At 40.8% G+C, this 25574-nt stretch overlaps 2 protein-coding genes and 1 pseudogene across 4 annotated transcripts; all 3 read right to left on the bottom strand.

Annotated features, from left to right (window-relative positions):
• Window positions 1-1192: 1192 nt before the first annotated feature.
• Window positions 1193-7157, bottom strand: LOC146388363 (cell adhesion molecule 3-like; annotated as a pseudogene).
• Window positions 7158-8548: 1391 nt separating this feature from the next.
• On the bottom strand, window positions 8549-11113 carry LOC146388362 (vascular cell adhesion protein 1-like). 2 transcript variants are annotated; one of them, XM_084925643.1, is made up of 5 exons: window positions 11071-11113; window positions 9689-9964; window positions 9259-9576; window positions 8903-9166; window positions 8549-8706 (listed from the first exon to the last, which is right to left on the bottom strand). In XM_084925643.1, the coding sequence occupies exons 1-5, from the start codon at window positions 11111-11113 to the stop codon at window positions 8549-8551; spliced, it is 1059 nt and encodes a 352-aa protein (XP_084781769.1). The 2 variants fall into 2 exon arrangements, with proteins under 2 accessions (XP_084781769.1, XP_084781770.1); XM_084925644.1 differs by having other exon boundaries at window positions 9728-9964.
• A 1016-nt stretch (window positions 11114-12129) lies between these two features.
• On the bottom strand, window positions 12130-25208 carry dnmt1 (DNA (cytosine-5-)-methyltransferase 1). 2 transcript variants are annotated; one of them, XM_084925630.1, is made up of 35 exons: window positions 24983-25208; window positions 24540-24576; window positions 23933-24040; window positions 23571-23811; window positions 23394-23466; window positions 23220-23301; window positions 23073-23113; window positions 22937-22991; window positions 22767-22850; window positions 22537-22646; window positions 21110-21228; window positions 20910-21002; window positions 20654-20805; window positions 20243-20430; window positions 19752-19766; window positions 18025-18205; window positions 17833-17930; window positions 17513-17660; window positions 17296-17411; window positions 17022-17223; window positions 16805-16938; window positions 16511-16690; window positions 15992-16216; window positions 15727-15919; window positions 15412-15502; window positions 15197-15328; window positions 14814-15096; window positions 14544-14685; window positions 14203-14369; window positions 13919-14096; window positions 13637-13832; window positions 13388-13551; window positions 13067-13183; window positions 12543-12636; window positions 12130-12421 (listed from the first exon to the last, which is right to left on the bottom strand). In XM_084925630.1, the coding sequence occupies exons 1-35, from the start codon at window positions 25027-25029 to the stop codon at window positions 12384-12386; spliced, it is 4524 nt and encodes a 1507-aa protein (XP_084781756.1). In that variant the 5' UTR covers window positions 25030-25208; the 3' UTR covers window positions 12130-12383. The 2 variants fall into 2 exon arrangements, with proteins under 2 accessions (XP_084781756.1, XP_084781758.1); XM_084925632.1 differs by lacking the exon at window positions 19752-19766.
• Window positions 25209-25574: the final 366 nt, after the last annotated feature.

The following is a 25574-nucleotide window of genomic DNA, read 5'->3' as shown; positions in this document are numbered from 1 at the left end:
GTCCCGGATAGGGACAGGGCTGTATATCTGGACGCACCAGTGTCTGCGGCTGGGTTATTCGGACATTCACTTGAAGCCATTCAGGCTAGATTCGATCTGAGGAAGAAGCAGACGCAGGTCAGGTCAGCCGGCAGGCTGCTCACTTCCCTCAGTGGCGCGCTTGCACCCCCTCTCCGTGGGTGCTGCGAACCGTTGCCATGGGTTACCGGTTGCAGTTCCGGGTCAAGCCGCCTTGTTTCCAAAGAGTCGTAAACACGACTGTCAACACCGAGGCGGCCATGATACTCAGAGAGGAAATAAAGGCGCTATTGCAGAAAAGAGCAATACGAGTGGTCCCCGCTTCGGAGACAGACAAAGGTTGGTACAGCCGTTATTTTGTTGTTCCGAAAAAAGGGGGAGGGCTTCGTCCCATCCTCGACCTGCGAGTCTTGAACACGTATCTACGAACGTACAGGTTCAAGATGCTAACACTCAGACAGCTCTTGAATGCAGTCGGCCCGGGAGATTGGTTTGCAACAATCGATCTAACAGATGCTTATTTTCATGTGGTTATACACCCGAAACACAGGCAGTTTCTGAGGTTTGCATTCGAGGGCGTAGCCTACGAATACCTAGTGCTGCCGTTCGGGCTGTCGCTCGCTCCTCGCACCTTTACGAAATGTGCCGAGGCAGCGCTAGCGCCCCTCAGAGAGAGAGGAATCCGCATCTTAGCCTACCTAGACGACTGGGCTCTCGTAGCTTGCTCCAGAGAGCAGGTGGAGACAGCTGTCGCTGGTTCTGTCACACATTCAGACACTGGGGTTCTCTGTGAACTTTCAAAAGAGCTCGCTAATCCCGAGTCAGCAGATTACTTTTCTCGGTTTGGAAATATGCTCGCTTTCCAGCCGCGGACAGAGTGGCCGCGTTTCATCGCTGCCTCGCTCAGTTTCAGTTGGGATGCAGACTGCGTTTCCAGACGATATTAAGCTTGTTGGGCATGATGGCATCTATGATCGCCGTAGTGCCACTTGGACTGTTAAAAATTAGAGCGTTTCAACGCTGGACTCTCTCTCACCGTTTGTGTGCATCGCGTCACCTCCGGAGGAGGCTGCCGATAACCGCGTCTTGCATGCTAGCTCTCAGTCCTTGGAGGGAGCCCGGGCTGCTCCTGTCTCACTCTCTGCTGTTATGGTGCAGTGTTCATTTTCTGTCTCTAAGAGCCACCCATGTCCCGGGCCACCTGAACCTGGGGCCGGACCTTCTCTCCAGGGGGGGGCCTCTGGTGAGAGAATGGAGGTTACACCCTTTAATAGTGGCTCAGATTTGGGACCTATTTGGCAAGGCGCAAATAGATCTTTTTGCTTCCAGGGTAAATACTCACTGCCCCCTGTTCTTCTCCATAATCGACCATGATGCACCCTTGGGCTTGGACGCGCTAGCGCACCAATGACCAAACGTGCTCCTGTATGCATTTCCCCCAGTGGAAATGATATCTCCAGTTCTAGAGAGAGTGCGTCGGCATTCCCCCTCTCTCTAATTCTAGTGGCCCCTCGGTGGCCCACAAGGTCATGGTATGCAGAGATAATCAGCCTGCTAGCAGCGAGTCCTTGGCAGCTTCCTCTCCGCAGGGATCTCCTCTCTCAGGCGGGAGGAGAAGTGTTTCATCCGCGCCCAGATCTGTGGCGCCTTCATGCTTACCCGCTGAGAGGTTAAACTTGATTGCTAAGGGTTTGCCACCTAGTGTGATAGTGACAATTCAGAGCGCTAGGGCCTCATCTACTAGAGGCTTGTACGCTTACAAATGGCGAGCCTTCGAGCAATGGTGCCAGGACCGCCACACTCTCCCATTTCAGTGCTCTATTGTGGGTGTTTTGACATTCCTGCAGGAGCTGCTGGATAAGGGCCTTTCATTTTCGACAATTAAGGTTTATTTAGCAGCTATATCTGCTTGTCATATTGGCTTTGATGGGGTGACACTAGGTGCACATCCCCTCGCCATACGTTTTCTGAAAGGAGTTCGCCGGCTGAGGCCCGTGCTTAAGTCCAGTGTCCCTGCTTGGGACTTGTCTCTGGTGCTGGAGGCCCTTTGTAGCCCCCCGTTTGAACCCATTGAGTCTGTGGATATGAAATTTCTTTCATATAAGACTGCATTACTTCTCGCTTTGGCTTTGGCAAAGCGAGTGGGTGACCTTCATGCACTCTCTGTGCATCCCTCCTGCACACAGTTCTCTTCTGATGGCCACAAGGTCGTATTGCGTCTAAATGCTGCCTATTTTCCCAAGATCATGCCTGCATCTTCTAGCTCAATGGAGTTTGAGTTGCTGAGCTTTTGCTCCCCTCCTTTTGCATCTGAGGAGCAGAGGAGGATGCATTCTCTTTGTCCAGTGCGTGTGCTACGCACCTACATTGAGCGCACTCAGAATGTGCGTTTATGTGACCAGCTGTTTGTCTGCTTCGCTAATCCGAATAGAGGTAGAGCTCTGTGCAAACGGAGGCTGTCCCACTGGATTATAGAAGCTATCTCACTGGCATACGGCACCGGTGGTCTTGCTTTGCCCCACGGGGTGAGAGCTCATTCCACCAGGGGGATGGCAACCTCAAGGGGTGCCTGTAGCTGATATTTGTACGGCAGCTAGTTGGGCATCAACGCACACTTTTGTGCGGTTTTATTGGTTGGACGTTACAGCCCCTTCGGTGGCTCATGCTGTCCTTTCTGCTGGGTCTACCACTCACTAAGGATGTGGTGGTCTGATTCCGGTTCGGTGGCTGCTCTGTGGGGCGTGTATATATGTCTCATACTTATGTGTTGTACCGAGTGAATCGACTGAAAGGGAACGAATAGTTATGTCTATAACTTCTGTTCCCTGAAGGAGAGGAACGAGGTACAACACAAGGTGGCCCCACTGAGCAGTTTGGCTCGGTGAAGAGCGGCTATCGAACTGAGTGATGACTGTGATGACAGCGGCTATATGTGCAGGCAGGGCCGTGCGCGTGTCATCACACGTCATCTGCCTTAAAGGCGTGATTAAAGGTTTCTTCAGCCAGGACACGCGAGGGCGTGATATCCCATACTTATGTGTTGTACCTCATTCCTCTCCTTCAGGGAACAGAAGTTATAGACATAACTATTCGATTTACAAAGTGTTGGCTCAGCCCCCTGGTGGGCCATCAAGGCACTGCAGATAGGCCGAAGTGATACAAATTCATTCTGATGAACAGTGACATATATTTATATACAAAAATGAATCAAAACTGGTAGTAGGAGTAGTTTAGTTTGTGATATTAGTCATTACTCTGACCTACATTTACTGCTCTTGCATTAATAATATTAATTTAACATTGCTTCTTTGTACACTGGCACAAAGTCAGTTTTAAGGTGAAGAGAAGAAAAATTGTAGGTAAGGTCCACTCCTCCATATGAACACTCCCATCCCATTCCATCTGTCTGGCAGAAATTTGTAGCCAGCAGCCTGTGAGATTTATGTTTTTTGCATACATTTTTTAAGGAAATGCATCACTTTATGTTGTATTTTGATTAGATTGAGGATTTTCTGGTTTTAGTGATGCAGCACTCTTGACTCTTGGAAATAGCTGGTATACAGCAACAACATGGCAGTGAATGACAAGACAAGTTAGTGTGTGTGAGTGTAATAGGAGCATCAGCTGGAGTTTAGGTGGTCACTCCATTCTGAGAGGGAGTAACCAACAGTCACACAACCACACAGGCCTGGTGAAAATAAGTGCAGAATATCAGTAAAGATCGAAAAAGGACTCTGATATGTTTCACAGCAAATGGGCATTCATACAAGATTGTGAGTGTGAAGATTTCTAGATTAGAATTTCATGGGACCTAAAACTAAAATCTGTGTTTTCATGAGTGGGTTTTTAACTTTTCCCATTCCATTTCCTTTATGAATAGCAGATTGATCATGATTTGGAGAATCTTAAATGTTTTTTGAAGACAGTAGCAGGGTGCTCAGTTCACCCACTTCTTCATAAGCTCTTCAGCATTACTACTGGTTGATATTATTATGTTATTAAAGCCACGGAAGGTGTTTTATTTGTATAGAAGTATTTGACAACTTCCTGTAATATAAGATGTCAAAACCAATATACCACACATCCCTGGATTTAAGATAATCTTCTCTGCCCATGCTTAGAGTCTTTTTAACAGACATAATTTCTGTTTACTACTCTCGGTGGTCTCACAGTACATGAATTTATTTTAAGCAGGACACTGTAACAGATTTTTTTAAATATTAGATTAAATATCTTTAAATTCTCTCTCAACCTTCCTTTTTTACATTCAGTGTTCTTAATGACAAACACTTACAATAGTTTCTTTTTCAAGAACATTTTATTGATACGTTAGACAAATACAATTAACTCATATGTCTTAGTACATTTGTTGCAGTAATTACGGAGCATTCGAATGCCATGTTAATCCATATGGAAATTAAAACAAATGAAAACAATTTTTAGATACAAAAAACTAATTGAAAATGTTGTTGTTTAGGACAGCAATCTGGATGAATGGAGCTACAAAGAAATTTGATAGCTGAGCATGCAACCATTCAAATTTGTTTTATACTAGTACTGATGAGGTAGGTTGTCCTTGGAGACAGTCGCCTTTCTTGCAAGAAAATGCCACTCTCTGTGTCATAAAAACTAGACAAGCAAGTAGTCTGACTGTTGCTGCGATGATTGTTTGATCTCCTGTGAGAGATGGGAAATTTTGTTTCAGAAAATAAATAACATATCCCAAAATAAAGATTTTAACAAACAAACAAATTAAGCTCCCAGCAGTGTTCCCAGGGGGTGTACCGAGAATCACGGCACACAAGACTATAAGACCTAATAAGACGTAAGTATATAAAGATAAGGAATATAATGAATTAACTGCAGAGAACTTATGTGGAGCTTCACTAACAGTAAAGTATTTAGTAACTGTGCCCTGACTGTTTGAGGCGGTGCAGGTATAGACCCCTGGAAACTGAGATGATTGGGTCAAAATGGGATGATTCACATTTTGATTCTTGTACGTCTCTTGTGCTGCTTGCAAAAACTGCCAGACATATGATGGCACAGGGTTTCCTGTAGCATTGCAATTTAAGATGACTTTTTCACCAGCTGGAAGTTCAAGGGTCTCGTTTGAAGCATTGGTGAAGGTTGGTGGGTCTGAGGACATGTGAATCAAAATGCGCACAAAGAAAAAATGTGAAAATAGAGTACAAAAACTTGTAATGGTTAAATTAAGATCATGCTTAAAACTCACAGAGTACAGTCACATTATGTGCCTCTGAGCGCACTGGAGGAGGACCTTGTTCCTCTGGCCACAGGTTCAGCTTTGCTTCACACCAGATCTCAGCTCCATCATCATCTCTATGAGCAGTCAGAGTGAGGACAGATGACTTACTAACTGGATGGACTGGTGTAGTGGCAGATTTCTTTTTTCATGTATTAATCACATATTTAATCACTAGTTTGCATGCATATGGAATGTTAACACAGTGAGGCCATTGTAATGGGAGACGTTAAACAGATAGTGGGACTCCTGCTTATCAGGGATGTAAATCCTTAGGTGATGGCCAAGCAGAAAACAAGGTCATAATTCTCTGTGAGGGAGAAGGTATAGCCCCCCCATGAGGCCAATGTGTAAGAGTTTGTGGAATGTTCTTTGTCTGTGTCTCTGTATATAAGATGTAAGGGCGGTGGCCACAATTCAGAGATGGTCCTGGTGTTTCACTGGGATGCTCTCTCCACATTGCAATGTGTTTATTAAACCCACTTCAAATCAAGCTCACTGGGTGTGTTGCAGGTTATTGTTAAATTTTCTACAACACTGGACTCATCAAATGTCTAAGGAGACAAGATCTTATTTCCTTTGTGCCAAACTACTGAAAGATTTCTTGCTGGTGCAACATTAACAATGTCACACTGTATGGCAAACTGTTGGCCTTCTTCCACTGTACGTAAATTCTTCAGACACACTGTCTGGCATTTCTGTAACAAAAAGGGATAAAATTAACTCATGTTATTTTCATGTTATTCAGTGAATACTAAAAATTGCGTGCTCAGATAAAGTTAAGGCTACTTACTATAAACAGTGACCGGTAACACTTTTGTACACTGATCACCATCACGGGAATTCATATAACACATTGCTTCTATCTCCCACACTGGCACAGAGTCAATTTTAAACAGAAGAGAAGTAACCAGGGTAAGGTCCACTCCTCCATATGGAGACTCCCATCCCATTCCTCCAGTCTGGTCAGATGATGAGGTGCAGTTTGCTGATAAGGAGTCTCCAAACCTTACCACAAGTCTAGGAGGGCTAAGTTCTAATGGACAGGAAGTGCTCACAGGCTTTCCTAGAATGATACAGGAAAGCTTAACATAGGCATATAGTATACTAAAAATAATCCATCCATCCATCCATCCATTCGCTTCCGCTTATCCTTTTCAGGGTCGCGGGGGGCACTGGAGCCTATCCCAGCTGTCATAGGGCGAGAGGCGGGGTACACCCTGGACAGGTCGCCAGTCTGTGGCAGGGCTAACACACAGGGACAACCATTCGCACTCACATTCACACCTAGTGGCAATTGGATTATCCAATTAACCTATCCCCACAAGCTGCATGTCTTTGGAGGGTGGGAGGAAGCCAGAGTACCCGGCTGATGGTGGAATTGAACTCAGGACCTTCTTGCTGTGCGGCAACAGTGCTAACCACCATGCCACCGTGCTCATTTTATTTTATCAATAAAATGATAAATTTTATTATTATAAATAATATTTATTAATTTAGCACATTAGTACATTATTACAGCTCTGCTGGTATTCTGGATGCATGGATACATTAATTTCCATATCCTTTTAATATTTAGGCTTTGATTTTACTGTGAATTTTCTTTTCTGATCACTATGGTAATGTTTTGCTGTGAAACATAGCTAACAGACCTAGAGGAGCAAGATTTACAACTGCAGAAGCCTTAAGACTGAATAATGTCCAAATGTGTTACGACCCTCCCACTCTCAACAAAACACTGCCTACTGTTTTCTGTTGGCTGGCGTGAGAGGATCATCAGCTAATGCAGCTCAACTGTGTCTTCCAGGACTGTTACTGTTTATACTTTTTAAGGCAATGTTGTTAATTGTGCTATGCAGTAGAATTAACCCATTGTCCGCTATGAGGACTTACACTTTACCTTAGTTGATGTTAGAAACTTTTAATCCTTTACAGGATTTTCATTTTCTCAACCAGAGTGAATTGGTGATACTGGGACAGGAGGTTGAAGTTGCAGTATAATTCTAAAACATTTAATTTCATCTTATAAATGCGAATGAAAACAGTTTTTCTTTCTATGCTCTACAGTCAGCTTATTTTAGTTTGTGTGTCAGGAGAACAAAGTGGTCTACAGATTTTTACTACACTTACTTTTCTTGAGTTACGGCACAAGAGTGCGCTAGTGAAATGCAAAATTGTTTATCCAAGTAAAAAAAGGTCATTAAAATTAAGCAAAAATTGCAAAAAAAAAATGTAAAATCACAGATTTAAAAAGATATTTTAAGTGGACAGAAAGGATTATATTGATTTTAATATTCATACAATAATGCAAACACATAAAGATACTTGCAAAACAGGTCATTTCTTTATTTTATACCTAACCACTTTGTAAATCCTGGTGACTACAGTCTTTTTACCAGTATGACTAAATATACTACGCATAAAAACACAGAAACATCGGAAATCCCTTTTGGCAAGTCAATCACTTTGCAGCCAGATCCTAAACTTCAGCAGGCAGCTGTCACGGCGGGGTGCGCCGATTAAATTTTGAAACTGGACCCAAAAGCAGGACACGGAGGACGACAAAGCTGTGATGAACTAAAAATGTTAAAATTTTAAAAATCATACCTAAAGAGGAGTTTTATTTGATAAGATTAAAACAACAGATATATTATGGTAGTTTTAACAAAACACATTTACCGATCAATGCAATGAAAATTAAGAACCACATCATGTTTTCACCAAGCGTGCATACAGGGAAATTAAATATAAAAATTCCCTCCGTTTTGTGGTGCAGAAAACGAGTCAGCTCATTCCCTGAATTACACATGCAAAAATATCTAAAAGTTGTACAGATGTGGATCATACATTAAATTGCACACATGAAATGATGTGAACATGCAATAAAATGTCTCACATTTCCTGTTTTCTGAGAGGAAAAAAAACACAGGCTTGTCTAAAGACATGATAAAGATCACAAGCGGTTTTCTAAAATTAGAATTAGAAAAAGTTTCAGTTGAAAGCCAGAGGCAAAGTTGTTCCTTCTTATTTCTGTCCAAGTTAAGTTAAAATAAATGAATAGCTGAGGATGAAATCTGATTATTAATCTGTTGTGTTCATACACATGTTTACACTCACAGTGTTGCTGTTAAACACACTTCTGCTAGATTAAATTTGTTTGTTTGGACAGCAGTTTTGATTAGTGGAGCTTTAGCGATAGCTGACAAGATGGTGCAATTTTACAGCTACAGCTTTGAACCAAGCATGCAACCATTCAAATTTGTTTTACACTGGTACTGATGAGGTAGGTTGTCCTTGGAGACAGTCGCCTTTCTTGCATGAAAATATGCCTCTATGTGTCGTAAAAACTAGACAAGCAAGGAAGAGCAGGAGTCCGAAGGCCACAAGTAGTCTGACTGTTGCTGCGATGACTGTTTGATTTTCTGTGAGAGATGGGAAAGTTTATTACATAAAATCAATCGCAAATCCCAAAATAAAGATTTAAACAGACAAAGAAATTAAAATTCCAGCAGTGTTCACAAGAGAACTGCTGACTAGAGAGTTACAGCACACAAGATTATAAGAAATAAGAAAGCATAGCAATAAGAAATATAAATTAATGAACTGCCAAGAACTTACGTGGCGCTTTGGTGATGATGAAGTATTTGGTCACAGTGCCCTGGCTGTTTGAGGCGGTGCAGGTATAGACCCCTGGAAACTCAGATGATGGAGTCAAAATAGGATGATTCACATCATGACTCCTGTACCACACTTGTGTAAAGTTTGGGAATTGCCAATGGTAAGATGGTACTGGATTTCCTCTAGCTGTAATATTTAAAGATATTTTGCTCCCAACTGTCATTTCCAAATTCTCATTTGGATCATTAGTGAAGGTTGGTGGGTCTGAGGACATCCAATCAAAATACAGACAAATAAAGAAAAGCTCATTTTTTCAGTATGAAATCTGAAAAATTAAAATCATGTTAAAAACTCACAGAGCACTGTCATATTATGAGCTTCTGAACGCACTGGAGGAGGACCTTGTTCCTTTGGCCACAAGTTCAGCTTTGCTTCACACCAGATCTCAGCTCCATCATCATCTCTATGAGCAGTCAGAGTGAGGACAGATGACTTACTGACTGGAGATGGACTGGACTCAATAAATGTCTGAGAAGACAAGATCTTATTTCCTTTGTGCCAAACTACTGAAAGATTTCTTGCTGGTGCAACATTAACAATGTCACACTGTATGGCAAACTGTCGGCCTTCTTCCACTGTACGTAAATTCTTCAGAGACACACTGTCTGGCATTTCTGAAAAAGAAAATAATTTTTTAAAAAATAATAAAATGACTCAAAGTTACTCAGTGACTAGATAATAAAAACGATCATCTTAGAAATGTTAGACTAAGTTAAGGCTACTTACTATAAACAGTGACTGGTAAAACCTCTGGACACTGATCACCATCATGGGAATTCACATAACACATTGGCTCTAACTCCCACACTGGCACAGAGTCCATTTTAAACGGAAGAGAAGACACACCCCGGGTAAGGTCCACTCCTCCATATGAACACTCCCATCCCATTCCTTCAGTCTGGTCAGATGATGAGGTGCAGTTTGCTGAGAAGGAGTCTCCAAATCTCACCACAACTCTAGGAGGGCTAAATTCTAATGGACATGAAGTGCTCACAAGCTTTCCTAAAAAAATAATACAGGGAGTAAGGGACTTAAGGCATGTGATGAGTTTCACTCTGCCATCTGAGTTAGGTGAATGTTAATGTGAGTGCAAATGGTTGCCTGTCTCTCCGTGTGAGCCTTGCGACAGACTGGCGATCTGTCCAGGGTGTACCCTGGCTTTCGCCCTATGGCAGATGGGATAGGTGACCCTGATAACAATAAGCGGACGAGAATAGATGCATGGACAATATTGCAACCTGGGTGGTTGTAATATACTGACCCGTTTTAGGTGACACCTCCCATTTAACTTTCAAGAGTGGTTTGATTTTTGATCACACTGTTCATAACTCTGGATTTAAAATATACACGGACATATTTAAGTTGTGAAAACCATGAAATTGTTTGTGTTCCTCTGTTACAACATTTATAGCTTCTCTGATCCTTAAGAGATAATGATGGAGCTACAGAGGCCTTGAGGGAGAAACTAAGTGTCCCAAGTGAGATGAAACGGTGAACTACCTTTATTTTTGCATAAAGAACAGGTCATACTAAATTACATTAAAACATTTTTGGAAAATCTATAAATATCTGAAAAAAGGATACAGGAAAAAATATAATTATGATTAAAAAAATAGACTAAAAGTAAGTCCTAATATAAAATTATAATATAATTTGATCACTTTAGTCTCTAAATAGTTTAGCTGCTTTAGAGTTGCTAAATGATGATCCATTTACTAAATTATTGTTATTTAGGGGAAAAAACAATTTCTAGCATATTTTGGATTGAAGACTTCTGGTCAAATGTCTAATGACCTGCAACTTAGTAAATAATAGGACAATATCTACAATATAACAGCTGCTAGGCTTTTTTTTTGTTTGTCTTTAAAGGCAGCAGATTCATGCTAGAAAGACTCCAAGTGATAAATGCTAAAGATTTTAGATAATGACTAAAGTGGATTTAAATTAAACTGATAATCTGAAGAAATAAAATGCTTATGACCAGTGCTAATGTGGTTGAAGGTTTCTCCTAAAGAGGAACTGGACGTTGTGTTAAAACTATAGAAATATAATATGGTAACTATATAACAAAGTAACAAGCACAGCAAAAACAAAAAAATCAGACCCACCTGTGAATGCAATTAAGCAGCTGAAGATGAAGGGCCACATCATGGCTTCAACAGATGTGTTCACAAGTGCATCAAAGTTCAGAACTTTCCTCCAGAGTCTGAGACTAACAGATGGATATTTTGGTAGATGCAGATACAGTAAGTCTTCTTTAGCCAGTGGCAAATCTAATCTAGTCTGTACTGTTCGAGAAAAGAGAACTCAGAACAGCCATACTAGTCTTGTGAAGAACCCCGCCCCCCCAAAAAACCAACCAACCAAACAAAAACAAAAAGAAAAGAAAACACACACACACACACACACACACACACACACACACACTTTCAGACAAGTTGCGGTGTCTGTTGTTCCAATTTAACACCAGCAGTCTAACTGTCCCTCCGAGAATACTCTCACTTTTGCAAATCACAAGACAGGGAATGAGCCCTGCTCCACTTACTGGACTTTTTTTGTACCAGTTTTGGCAATTTTAGTGCAGAAACAACTCATTGCAAATCTAAATTGTTTCAAATCACAGTTCTCAACTACTAATTTGTGATTGAAGTAATGAATGGTTATTAAATTAGAATTTGTGTTTCTCTTATAAGTATATGGTTCCTGCTGTGTAGCTACAAGATTAGTTGCAAAGTCAAGGTTTTAGAGTTTCCTGTTTATCAGGACGAGTTAAAAAGCTGCAGTTTCACTGTTTTGTTGATGATCAGGGAGTACAGTTTACACCCAGTAGTGTTATTTGTAGGATTTAGTATTGTATCCTGTGACCCCTGTGCTTAATTTGTATTTATTTTTTAAAATGTATTTGTAACCCCCAATACATTTTGCAACGTCAAAGATGGCAGTGAAAGTAGCTCAAGGAAAGGGGTCGTTGTACAGGTCAGACTTTAAGCAGTTAAAAACAACCTTCCCCCCCATCTAGTGAAAACATGCATAGTTTTAAGATTCATTTACAAAATGCTTCAGAATTAAAAGGGATGAGGTTTCTCCACCACTTGGCACCACTTTCTTTGATTCCCGTCATATTGATCACACTCTTGCTGTACATTTACAATAATGAAAACTACAAGTAGAATTTCATAAGATTTATTTGAAATATTACATATAAAAACTACATACAATTTATCCCACATTAGGTGAACATTTAACAACAACAGCAACAACGTCATGATTAAAAGCACATTTAAAACTCAATGTGGAATGGTACTACATAGAAAGTCCATAGCGGCCACTTGGTGACGCCATTAAATCGCAACTGTTAAGAGAAATCATTTCACCAGCACCAGGATTTGCAGAAGTGATTCTTCATGAAAACTTTACACGCTTAATCAGAGAGCTCCATCTTCTCTTGTTTAATGTTCTCTGTGGAGGGAAAATAAGTAAGTTAAAATAAATTAATTTTAAAAAACAAAACCACACACTTTAATAAGGATTGGTGCATTCAAATCTTAAAAGATAATCATACGATTAAACTGAAAGTCACCTGATGCTTGTTCTTCCTTCATCCTTTCTGTGATGCACCTCTTAATCTCAAGCCCAATGGCCCTGGAGAGCGGAGGGGGCACAGCATTTCCAACCTGGAAGGAAACAGAAGCAATTACTTGGCAAGAAGCAGGGAGAGGTTTCTGGGCAGCTCATGAAATGCAGTAAAGACATCTTCATTTTGGAACTGCAACTCAGTCCAAATTTGAAGATAAAGGCCAAAATGACAAGGCCAAAAATTAAAATGCTGCTTATTTTTGTCATCATTTATGTAACAAACAAAAATAATAACATTAATTTATCCTCCATCACCTAAATGTATTGCCTCTCACAGACGTAAAAACTGTACTAAAACAAGGCAGTTTTCAAGTTTACATTGTGCTACATTAAGGGGCGTAATTTCCAGGGTGGGTTATGACCGCCCCAATAATCAGACCCAACCAATAAAATGATGAATTATCTTGCATAAATGGGCTGTTGATTTTCTTTCCTCATTAATAAAAGTATTCTGATTCCAGATTGTACCTGTCTGTGTTTGTCCAGGATGTTTCCAAAGAAGCGGTAGGTGTCAGGGAACCCCTGAGAGCGTGCACACTCTCTCACACTGACAACTCTGTGCTGCTCAGGATGGAGTACACGGCCCTGTAATCAAGAGAGCCTAAGGTCAGTTTCTTTCATTTAAGAAGTGTAAACCATCTCCTGAAACATAAATTAGCTTAAGACTTAAATGCAAGTACTCTGATGTTTTTTCACAATTAAATAAATTTGAAGGACTGTTTAATGTAAATCCAAGTAAACAAACTGAAATGCTTAATAATAATAATAAAAAAAAAAAATCTTATGTACCTGCTTGCCCATTGGTTCAGGATTGGTGACTGTTGTGCTGAAGAAACCATCCCATTCCAACCTGCCATAGAGTCCCGCCCAGTGATTGTGGCGGTTCCCAGTGTGGGGCAGACACCAGGGGATCAGGGTATTAAACTGCCTGTCTGCAGGGTCACAAGGCTTACCTAAAAAGACATTTGCATGGAAACTATAAGAGATGTATCCCAGATGGAGATTTAAGCTCTACAACTTTTTTAAAGTTCTGCATACCTCCTGCACAGGTGCAAACACCTCTGAGTGCACCGGTGCCGCTACGCCCATTCTTCTTATCATGATGTGTGTAACGCAGTTTCTTAGTCAGGGTGCCATCCTTCAGTCGCACCTCGATGTTGGGCAGATCCCTCCAGTCGGAGCCTGGAGCCAAGGGGATGTAACGCATCCGACCCTCAACCAGTGCACTCATATCCTGTAATGCAGATCATGTAACTTCTGTCATAAAGTTATTCTTTAATGACTGAAAGAGTGAGCCAACATGAGAACACTACAACTCACCTTGCAGATATGATCTCTGAGGATAGGCTGGTACTGTGTGCCTCTGATCTGCCTCTGGAACCAAGACTGGGGCTCCCCATTGTAGGAAATCTCCAGTGCAGCTGCACCATTGCGAATCTCTGGCAGGTCAGACATGGTATCCCTGACAGTGATCGTTCTGTAGATTCCACCATTGCCTCTGTAGACAGAAATTAGTGACAATGAAGCTTTAATGTCTTGCGAGAAAGATTTGCAACCTAAAAATACAATATAAGCAACCCAGAAGGGGAAAGTGTTTACATTACCGTGTGACATTGCTGACGTATCTCTTTTCACCCACCACAACGCTGAGAGAGCAAGCTCTGGGAGCAAACACATGCAGAGGCTCAGGATAGCGTGGCAGCTTCTCTCCCGGAGCAGCAGCCAGGATGATGGCCCTGCGCCGGGTCTGAGCAACACCGTACTGACCGGCCTAATGAGAGCAGAATGCAGCGCATTAGTGATCCTTTATTGTATGAGAAGAAAAGAAAAACCTTACAGCAAGCTGTTGGTTAACAACACAAGCTCTGAAATTTGTTCCAAGTCAATTTCATTTTAGCTTCACCCAAAATTTCACAGCAGCAAAGAAGTTTAAGGTCTGACTCACCTGCAAGACACCAAAGGTACACTGGTATCCCATTCGCACAAGACAGCGCAGTGTGAGCTTCAGGACCATAGAGTTTTTGAATGACACAAAGTTCCTCACGTTCTCAAGCAGGAAGAATTTGGGTCTGTAGTAGTCACAGTAGCTGCAATAAGAAAAAAAAAAAAATAATAAAAAAAACTATTAATGCGAGGTTAAGAGTTTTTGTGGGAAACAACAAAAAAAGCTTGCTGCACAGTGTCAGCGAAAGCTGATGAATTTAGGCGAACCAACCTAAGATAGGAGACAACAAGTGAGTTCTTGAATTTGGAGTAAGTGCGAGAATTGAAGCGGTTCATCCCACTGAACCCTTGACAAGGAGGCCCTCCACACAGCATCTCCACATCACCCTTCTGAGGCAGCTTCTGGCCAAGAGAATTTGTTTTCTCTCCAGACATGACCAACTTCAGCAAGATGTTGCAGTCCTCAGTGAACACCGTTGTGCCTGGGTTGTTTAGTCTGAAGGCCTGTGCTGCTGGCTCCCACATCTCTATAGCCCAGAGGGTCTCCGAGATTGCTAAAGGCAACAAGCAGTTAAGTTTTTTTACTGCAGTCCCAAAACAAACAAACAAAAAAGATGATTTGAAAACATTTTGTGAGTGGGTTGCAACATTTACCAGCCTGGTGGAATCCCTCAGAAAGTCCACCGCAGCCAGAGAACACATCCAATGTGCGATACTTGGGCACTTTAGGTTTAGGCTGTGAGTCCGGCTGTTCCTGTGCAGCTGAAGCTTTTCCTTTGCCTTTACCTTGGGAAACCAAATTTAATACATTAGGATTTCAGAGACTACTAAAATCAATTTTTGAAGGAAAAAATAAATACAATTTCTACCTTTTCCTTTGCCCTTTCCTTTTCCTTTATGGACAGTTGAACGAGCATGATTTGGGGGATCCTCAAAGCTTTTTGCCTTTGCATTATAGGCCTGTGAAGGAGGCACATGTATGAAAATAAGACTGCAGTTTCTACACTGAATTGAAGACATGTTCAAGACTTTTCCAAATAAATGTTCCAGTATTAGACAAAATCTACCATGTCAACTGTTTTTGCTTTCCTCTATGCACGTGGGGTTGTCATTACAAGAAATTGTTTTTGATGAATTGATAAATAGATGATTAGAGAGTTTACAGTAGAAAGAAAGTACTGTACCTCAAGAAAATAGAAGCGCTCAGGTCCAGCACTGGAGTAGTCCTGGATGGATTCATTCAGGTCCTCTGCATATTCTACCTGGCAGCGGCCGAGTACGTCACCCATGTTTACGGTCACTTCTTCATCACTCCAGTACAGCTGATTGATGTCTGTATGGTAACTAGCTTTGACACCTTTGTGTGTGTTCTCAGGCCTGGAAAACAAGATAAATTTCATTAAGGTCTTAAAATTTGTAGCAACCCATTAAACTGTTAACAGTTTTTACCTGTAGAACTTGTAGAGTCGCAGTTTGACGTCTGACATCTCGGGTTTCCCATTGCTACGCCTGTGACAGAAGATCTCCTTGATGCGCCCAACACGAAAGGGCTCAGGAGCGTCCAGGTTTGAGCCCTTGATGTAGTCCGAGGACTTCCTGTAATACTCTGGATACAGATCCTCATCCACATCGTCTTTCCTGTGGGATCGCTTCACTGGACTGGCTGGCTTAACACTAAGAACCACATTGTTTTAGAGGTAAGTGGTGGCCAACTTTTATAATATACTTTAATATTATCCACCATACTCAACAATCTTCCCTTTTTAATAAAGAACAAAATTTATTCAACCTGAAAAAAATAAAAATATAAACAGGCGACCCGTGTGTAAAGAAGGCCCTCTAGTGGCTGAAGCTGCACTACACATGTAGACTCCTCGTTCATGCAAACTAAGACTGAAACTTCTAAATAGCGTTAGACTGTACATGTGTATTCATCATTCTACAGCTCTGAATAAAAGTAACCCTCACCTGAAATTAAAAGCCTCGGGGGGAAGGTAGACGCTGTCCCCCACCCTGAACTGTTCTCCTTTAAAGCAAGCCATAGCATACAAAGCTTTTGTGTCATGGTCTTCATTCTCCAGGGGTTCAAATGCATGAGGCTTATCTTTGTCCTCTCGCTCTTTAGTCCTAACACAGCTGCCACAGAACCTGAAGGTGAAAGTAGAGATTTTAAAAATGTGTTTAAAAAAAAAAAAAAAAAAAAAAGAAGAAATCGAGGAAAAGGTCATGAGCAGCATAAATGAATGTGTAGCTGGTGCTTACTTGAATTTGCATTCTTCTGATGGAGACGTCTTCGGAGGCATTTCAAACCTGGCATATTCTGTGTCATACCAGAACTGATAGAAAAAACTCTTCCCGTCATCCTCAATCACCTTGAGGTCAACATCCACACCACCCTAAAATTACAGAAGCAACTGTTACATGAAGAAAATTACAATAAAAGCAGCTTCAGATCTTTCTAGTCCCTTTAAAAACTTACCTCCATACACCAGTTGTTCGATGGGGCTTTATACATAACATCAACTTTGCCTTGGACATAATTGAGCAGCATGTCCTCACATTCATCCACAATGACAAGCTCGAGTGGATCTGAAGTCTCGCCGAGCACCGTGTCTATTCCACGAAGGAACCAGTGGGCATGAAACATCTTTCCATTGTTATCCTCCCACATTGACGTGATCCTAAGAAAAAGCACCTCATTAGATTTGAGACCTGAGAATTGAATATTATTATACTATGTCTGAAACGCTTACCTTGCCAGATACAGTGGAATGGATGGATCCTCTGATGAAACTGAGACACAGTCTCCCACCTCCAACAGTTCATCGTTCAAAGAGACCTTCCTGTAGTATTGCTTCTTCCCTTCAGTCTGAAAGGAGTTAAAGATGAATATTTTTATATGACCAGTGCTGGGAACCACTGCTGCACTAGAGGGTAGTTCTATTAATCTACCACAGAATGAAAACATACGTGAATAGATTCTCCAATCCATGTAAGTTTGCACTGGGTCTGCTTCTTTCTTTTGGCATGAGGAACCTTTTTAGGCTTCTCCACAGGAACATCTTCCTCCTCAATGTTCTCATCATCTTCAGCCTCCTTGACTGCAAGGTTGGGGCATCTAAACAGAGATATAGATTTAAAGAGATTAATACGACTGCAACACCAAGCTGTATATAAAATGTCAAGTCTGTGTTTTATTCCTTCTTGCTTGAAATATTATGACGGATCAAGTCACTGATGCAAATATCTGGAAAAGCATTTGTAGGCATCACATTCAAAAACATGCTCACCTTCTCTGCTTACAAGCTTGTTTGCTTTTTCCACTTCCTCCAAATTTGATCATGTCTTTGCAAGCTGCACACTTTCCACAATCAGGAGACTGACAAACCTGTCCACACACATAGAAAAAGAATTCAATATGCATAAGAATTACAGAGAATGGACATCAACATCAGATACTGTACAGATATTATCCAACTTGCCTCACAGACACCACAGCGCTGTCTTTTCATGGCACTTTCTTTATCATTCTGCTCTATCTGATCAGAGAAGAATGCATCAAAGATCTGGTAGACCAGCTTTGTAGTGGTTGCTTTAGTTGGTCCCTTACTATCTTTTTCTATCTTTGTTGGGTGACGAATAGCCTGTCTTCTAGCAGCCCTCCTGTCAACAGAACAAAGTGCATGGTCAGAAGACGCAGATTTTACTCTGCACAAATACCTGACGATAAGTGACGTAATGGCATTATGAAGCTCCTGGCCATCAACACACCACAGCATCAGGCCATGCAAAGAAACAAGCAAACCAAACTAAACAGAATGTTCAATGCAGAGTTTCCATCTGATGTAAGAGACAATAAAGTTCTCTCCGTGGGAAGCAATTGGGCCTGCATGGGAAAAAAAACAACAAAAAAACAAAAACAAAAAACACACCAACATGTGCCAACTTCCTGAGTGTAAAGACTGCTTTGATCTCCTGTGGCTTTTGTTCTTCCTGTCAAAGATATAAATAACATTCGCTGCAAGAACTCTGAACTCTTAACAAATTCTAACCCATGTTTGAGGAAGTGTCATATTTCTTATTAAACAAGATGGATAACCTTCACCTATATGAAGGCTTTTGAGCCTTAACTCATACAGGCTCTATAACTAAATCAAAGTTAATTCCAAATATAAAGAGAATATCCTGACAGCACCACACTCAGGCGATGAAAAGTTTCGTTTTTAATTCTGATGCTTGACAGCTGTGGGGCTGTCCCATGTTCAAACACAAAGCTTGAACTTGGGACTTTCCAAGTCTTCTTGTTCTATGGATTATGAATTTCGTAATGGGAAAAAAAAAAAAAAAAAAAAGTTTACGAGAAAAAGCCTCCGCATAGCCATTATGAAACTTAAAACACTTCTTTCTTCACCTACTATTAAGAGACTCTGCATCTCTTGCACAATATGCTCCTTTTCTAAATGTATCATTTTTGAAGCTGCCAGATACAAGATCAGAATCTCAGAAGAACTAGCTTTCTATGAGGAAGCACTGGCCAACAACGACACTGCTACAGGCATGATGACCGTTTTTAACGTTCACATTTGTTTTGCACAAATGCTTATAAATGTCAGCAACAATCTCACTATACTACTAGCATCAAAGCTCCTCAGACTTTAGCAACCCACCCACTGTTGGGTAAGTAAGTCTGTGGTAGAAGTTACTTTTTGAAAGTGAATGCCCTTTCCCAAACCTGCCCGTGTCCAAGGATCACATTCCAAATTGTTCTGTATAACAAATCGGGTATCACAAAATATTAAATAAACACATCACAAGTGTTCAACGAGTTGAAATGTGAAAAGAAGATTTGTATGTTTTAAATAATGTTCTGTTAAACTCGAGTGGGATGTGCCAGTCTAGTTAAGTTGTTTCTGCAAAGTTCGTTTTAATCCTATCACATCTTTAAATAAATCAACCACAGCACTCCGTCGCAGTATTTTAAGCGCGCCGATTACACAAATCTGACATACATGGCCAGATTTCAAATCTGCTGGATAAACTAAAAATAAACCACAATGTAAAGCCAAAAAATATAAAATGATTTAAAGTAGAAATAAAACTTTAGCATGAAATCTGGTGTAGTGCTCTTTGTCCATAAAGTTTCTAAATGCTTCACATTAAACACACCACCAAACAAGCTAAAGATGCATTCACAATGAGGCCTACCTACCAGTACAGCAGCATGCTGCATTAGGAAATGTTAAAGGAATGTTAGACATTAGGGAGAACAGGGAGCAAGGAGCAGAAATACAGGAATATAAGCACAAATGAAATGGATAGTTTTAAAACCCGAAGGGAGTCAAAATAGCTGCTGATAGAAGAAAAAATAAAAATAAAAATGGGAAAGCTGAAACTGGATTTTTCATTATAAAATTGTAAATTTTCATTATAAATGTATTAGATGTTTTTTCAATGCACTGCTGATTTAACATTAATCTATTATTTCAAGTATTTGCAGAATCAATTCAGACCATTTTCTCTGAAATCTCAGAAGGCTGCAGATTCACAATCCAACAGATGAGACCAACACCCTTGAAAAATTAATCCTTTTAAGTATTGATGCAAAATTATCACTATACATCTAAGCATACAAAACGGAAAGTTGTAACAAAAAAACAAAAAAAGAAAAGAAAAGGAAAAAAAAAAAAAAAGTTCATGCACCTTTTTCCTAGAGTGACTCCTGCAAGCTTGATCAGGTCTCTCATGCAGGGAGTAACAATGATTGGCTGCTCATCCGAATCACCAGCCTCATCGTAGCTCTCCACCTGCTCTACAACAAACTGGGCATGGCGCAGGAGCGTGTCTTCAGTGAAGCAGTTGAAGTTGAGTCCTGCAGGAGGCACAGTTGTCTGAGGGAATGGAAAACAGGGCATAATAAGCTTTGGACATGTCATTAAGAAAAAAATAAATAAAAATTTGATCCCTGTGGGAAACCAACACAGCAACAGTCAGGATCACTTTATATGAATGGAAATATACACAGTAAAACATTTTTTTAAATTCTCAAACAGATACCATGACAGGAACCCGGATTCAAAGACAAGGGTTTGTTTCATTCACACAAGACTGCACCTCAATCTTATTGAGTAGGTCTTCGTAGGTAGCATCAGGATTCTTCTGGAGGAATTCAACCACTATCTTGCTCATATAGATCTTCTCTTGCATCAGTGCAAAGATGGGAGCATACTCCTCACTGGGCTGCATTAAGATGTAGTCAGCAAAAGCTAGATAAGGAAAGAGTTGGATAAACATTAGTGTACTGTATATATGGATTTATGTTTTTTTATTTTTTTAACTAAATGGTGAAGAAAATACACAATTATACTACCTGTAGTGAAACCAATCAAAGCTTTTTCTCCACCATCAAAACCAGTGATCCACCAGGCATTGATGGGTCCCAGCTTTTTGGCAGGAACACCACCTAAAATCACAGGGGAAGAAAAAAAAAAAAAAAAAAAAAGGTTATAAAAGCTAAAAGACAATGTACAATCACAATGAACTTTCTATAACTGGACAGGTTTTCCATACCATCCATACAAGGGTTGTCATCATAGATGGGTTTGACAACACAGCTGAAGTAAAGCTCAACATTCTTCTCAATAAGTCCAGAGTCGAATGGACAGAGATGGCCACGCTTGTCATAAACACTGCAACACACATTGTTATACCATATGACTGACAAAAAGTTTAAGTTTTAGAATATAAAAACAGTCTAATTAGAAGGAACACATCTGTTCTTCTAAACTCCTTTTACTTTAGGGATCGCCACAGCAGATCATCTGCCCATCTCTCACTCCATCCCTAACATCGTTCTGTCACGCCAACCCACTGCATGTCTTCCTTCACCACATCATGGATCTTCTCTATGGTCTCTTGCCCTCCACAAGGTTACTATCCATACTCTGTCCAAACCTTGCGTCTCTAACCCTGTCTGCAAATCTGAACCTGATCTGTACTCATTCATAATACTATCAATTCTGGACCCTCACAATTAAAATCTGATTATCTTCAGTTCCGCCTCCAGTCTTGTCTGTATGTATCAATACCATCTTGTAAACCTTCCCTTTCGCTATTGCCGATATCATTCTGTCACGAATCACCCCTGACCCATTTCGAAAGCCTCTCCACCCCTGCCCAACTCCCTTCTTCACCCCTCATGTGCTGTCCTTTGCTTAAGGTTGAGCCAATTTCAATACTACTTGCAGCAGCATTGTTGTGCTTAGATGTCTCCCTTTCACACAGCTTTCATTCTTCTCTCCAGAGCATACCCGTTTTTCCACTCTCTTCCACCTGCTTCCTATTGTTACTACAGATCACTATGTCGTCTGCAAACACCCTTCCTGCCTAACCTCATCTGTCAATCTGTCCATCACCACTACAAATAAGAAGGGACTCAGAGCAGATCCCTCATGTAATCCCACCCCTACAATGAACTCATCTGTCACTCCTACCACACATCTCACCAGTATATGTTTTTTTCTAGATACACAAGGATGCAGTGCAACTCTTCTTGTCACTGGATAGTTCTCCACCACTCTCAAAGCAAACATCAAATCTGTTGTGCTCTTTCTGTGTGAAGCCACATACTTCATGGTATCAAACTTTACCCCACTGTATTTACTACTACCACCACCTCATCTGACCAACCACCTTTCCAAGCTATCCTTTTCATAGATGCCCTCACCCATTTCCTGCACTTCCTGACCAACAGTTCCCCTCTGTCATTTTCTTCATTCTTGAGTTCCTCAAGGTACTATTTCCACCCTGTCAGCACCCTCTTGACATGATAGTACATTTCCAACTCTATCCTGCTGCCCATTCAAGCTTGATGTCTCCCTCTAGCCAGTCAACACAGATCTTTCTCTCCTTGCAGTTTTGTTTTGTTCCTCTTACCTAACAAGTTGTGTATGTTACCTCACAGGAACAAAACCTTAATAAAGATGAGAATCACTCACCTGAAGTTTGTGATCTTGTGCTGTGGCAGATCCTCATAGCTCTCAAATCCATCCTCATTGGAGTCAAACAGTGAGAGGCGCTCATCTGTTAACATTTCAGGCTCATCCAGCTGAAACACAGAAATTATGGGTGTTTTTTTATTTATCTCTCTCTCTCTCTCTCTCTCTCTCTCTCTCTATTTTTTTTAAAAAACAAACAAAACTGCAGTTTATGTTTGGCAAGTTCTCACCGCATTATCAGGATCCCCTTGGAAAAACTTCAGGTCAGAATCATCTAGGTACTGTCTACAGTCTTGACATTTGGGTGGTGGCGTCTGAACAGTAACAAAAACACAATCCAGTCAGCACGAAGCAATAATGCCTCCAAAAATGTTTACAGTTCACCTATCCACATCACTACCTTTACAGCAGAAACCGGCTTTACAATGTCACTCTTGGATTCTTCTGGAGCAGCACTGCATAAAGAAAAGTGTCAAAAAGAAAAGTGCTTGAATAAGCTATATCACAATTGTTGCTCTCAAGACAAAGATACTTACTTGTCATCCGACTCCACTTTGAGACGTTTCTCCTCCCGAGACTACAAACAAATTTGAAAGTATGTGGAGGGTTATTTATCTGACACGGAGGAACTGCAGCTTCTACTCATGTTTTTTTTACATTACTTGTACATAACATTACGGTACCTCCTCAACGTCATCATCTTTCTTCGGTTCATTCTGTCCGTTGACAGCTTCTCCATTCAAGTCCTCTGACTTGCGCTTCTGACTGAAAGACATTTATTTCAAGCAGGTTAGAGTGACGGAAGTTTTGTTTTATGCCAAAATACATAAATGAATTAAATATATTCCTATACGCACACTTTAGTGAACATTGACAAGATGGTTGGCTGTTTCCCACTGTTTCTGGTAACCCTGGTACTTGCTGGAGACTCTACAAAAGGAAAAAAAATTATTTTAAAAATTACCTTTGCTTAAATAACTGGAGAAAGCCACTGAATGTGCAGGTGATCTCCATCTTAAGAGATTTAAACGTACTTTTTGTGTCAGAATTTGCCTTGCTCCTCCGTCCACCCTTCCCTTTCGAAGCAGTTGGTGACTTGACAGATTCCTCCTCCTCCTGTACGCTCATGGTTACATCTTCATCATGCTCGTCTTTGTGCGAACCATTTGAAAAGCCATTCGTCTTTCCATTCTTCTCTGCGTCATCAGAGTGGGAGCCATTTTCAAGATGAAGTTCTTTTCCAAGTAGGGCCTTCACTTTAGAGATATAGACCTCCTTTAAAAAAAAAAAAAAAAAAAAAAAAAAAAACACATGACATATGTCACAAGTTAGATGACAGAAAGTCAAGTACGGTTTTAGGATTAATATCAATTTGGACAACTTACAACTGACTGACCTTTGAGATCTCTGAACTTTTCATTTTTTCCTCCAGACTGGTCAGCTGATCCTGAGCATCAACATGCAGAAAGTCCTGCACCAACTTGAGCTTCTCTTTCACATGTTCCTGAAGTGACATTTTAAAAGAGAATAAGAGCTAATGAATAAAGTCAAAAAAAAAAAAAAAAAAAAAAAAAAAAAAAAAAAGAAGAAGGTACAACTTATGCACTCACAGGCACGGGGATAAACACACAAAACTTAAAGAACACAACTGTCTTAAACTGGATTGCATTACTTAATGAGACAATATGCAACCTGGAAACTATTACATAGTACATATTTAACTTTTCCTGTTGACATCGCACCACTGGTGTCAGTTTCCTTATGCTGTCCACCAGAAACAGCTCAAATAGAAAATGGCACAAAAAAAGAAGACTAAAGCTGATCCTCGTTCATTTTATTTATAACTATTTATGATATAAGGGGAGTGCAATGCGGATTGAGTCTGGAACTTCCCTTTGAGGTGACAGTATAGAAACAGACTAAAATACTAAACAGTTAGTTCTTCCACACTAAACTTCCGTTTCAGAACTACTAGATAAGCATGTTTTGAGTCCACAGCTCACCTCATCTGCAGATCCTTCCTCATCCAACCTCTGCAAGCTGTAAACAAAGGAGAATCAAAACAGTGCTGGGGTAAGTCAGAGCGAATGGTGTAGGAGCACATCCTTTGCTATACTGCAGCAATAAAACACTGACAGCGGGAAAGCAGAAACACAGATAACAAAACTTCCTGAGTGGCGCCAAATCTCACACGCTGTCCCATCCATTGGCAGGCTAATGATGCTAAGTGGCTAATAGTGCATACCGCATTAGCCCTGTCAATGGCAAAAAGCAACATCTGTTTGCACAGGTAGAAGGGAAACCGCCAGTAACGCTCAGGACAACCACAGAAAGTCTAACCCACCAGGACTGCCATTTCAGCTTTAACAGCCGCTGTTATGGCTTTTGAAATAAAAGCTGCAAGCTAGCTACATCAGTAGAACACTATTAGCATTCATTACAGTACCTTTTCCTGACATCGTCCGGGAGAGGCAGGGACGTCCTGGTTGGCATCGTAAACGAGCGTAAGACACGAGCGACTAAAATGTTTTAAAACCGTTAAAACACCGTTTAAAACTCTACTATCATTAACCACCGCGCAGCTCCACGGTGACTGTCTGTCGCGTGCAGATGGATGCTATAAGCAATTCGGGCGCGCGGGCCGTCTTTTCGCGCGGAAACCCGGGTGTTGTGGACTGTACCACTGTAGCTATGTACAGGTAAAACAGTTTCGATGATGGACTTAATACATCCTTGATGTACGTATCGTTTGTGACCGGAATTACACGTTTATGTCATAAATGTTATTAATAAAAGAAAAATTGGATTTTTTGTCTCTTTTATAAAGAAATAATTTATCTAGAAATGCACAATTAAACCGATCCACCCTTATTGTTTGATAGATGTCGAAGTGGTCTGACCAGGCGGAAGTTGTTGTTTACTAATGAGCTATCGTAGCGAGACATCTGCATCTGATGTATTACTACTACTTAAAAAAATACAATTAAAAAAACATTGACTGGATGGCATCGTAAATGTGATACACAATGTAGCTGTTG

The sequence above is a fragment of the Perissodus microlepis genome, chromosome 4 (assembly GCF_051167445.1).
Source record: "Perissodus microlepis isolate ML-2025 ecotype Zambia chromosome 4, ASM5116744v1, whole genome shotgun sequence".
Lineage (NCBI taxonomy): Eukaryota > Metazoa > Chordata > Actinopteri > Cichliformes > Cichlidae > Perissodus > Perissodus microlepis.
Note: the sequence above shows the minus strand (reverse complement) of the source record. Positions and strands in the feature narration are given on the sequence as shown.

What these genes read in the sequence shown, in the direction of transcription:
- dnmt1 (XM_084925630.1), bottom strand. Translation starts at nt 25,029, where the DNA reads ATGCCAACCAGGACGTCCCTGCCTCTCCCGGACGATGTCAGGAAAAG. An exon ending in AGGAAGGATCTGCAGATGAG is followed by an intron (nt 24,041 to 24,539) that starts GTGAGCTGTGGA and finishes ATGTCACTTCAG; the next exon opens with GAACATGTGAAAGAGAAGCT. An exon ending in AGCGCTTCTATTTTCTTGAG is followed by an intron (nt 15,503 to 15,726) that starts GTACAGTACTTT and finishes CCTCCTTCACAG; the next exon opens with GCCTATAATGCAAAGGCAAA.
- LOC146388362 (XM_084925643.1), bottom strand. Translation starts at nt 11,113, where the DNA reads ATGATGTGGCCCTTCATCTTCAGCTGCTTAATTGCATTCACAG. An exon ending in TTTACCAGTCACTGTTTATA is followed by an intron (nt 9,577 to 9,688) that starts GTAAGTAGCCTT and finishes TTTCTTTTTCAG; the next exon opens with AAATGCCAGACAGTGTGTCT. An exon ending in TCATAATATGACAGTGCTCT is followed by an intron (nt 9,167 to 9,258) that starts GTGAGTTTTTAA and finishes GGATGTCCTCAG; the next exon opens with ACCCACCAACCTTCACTAAT.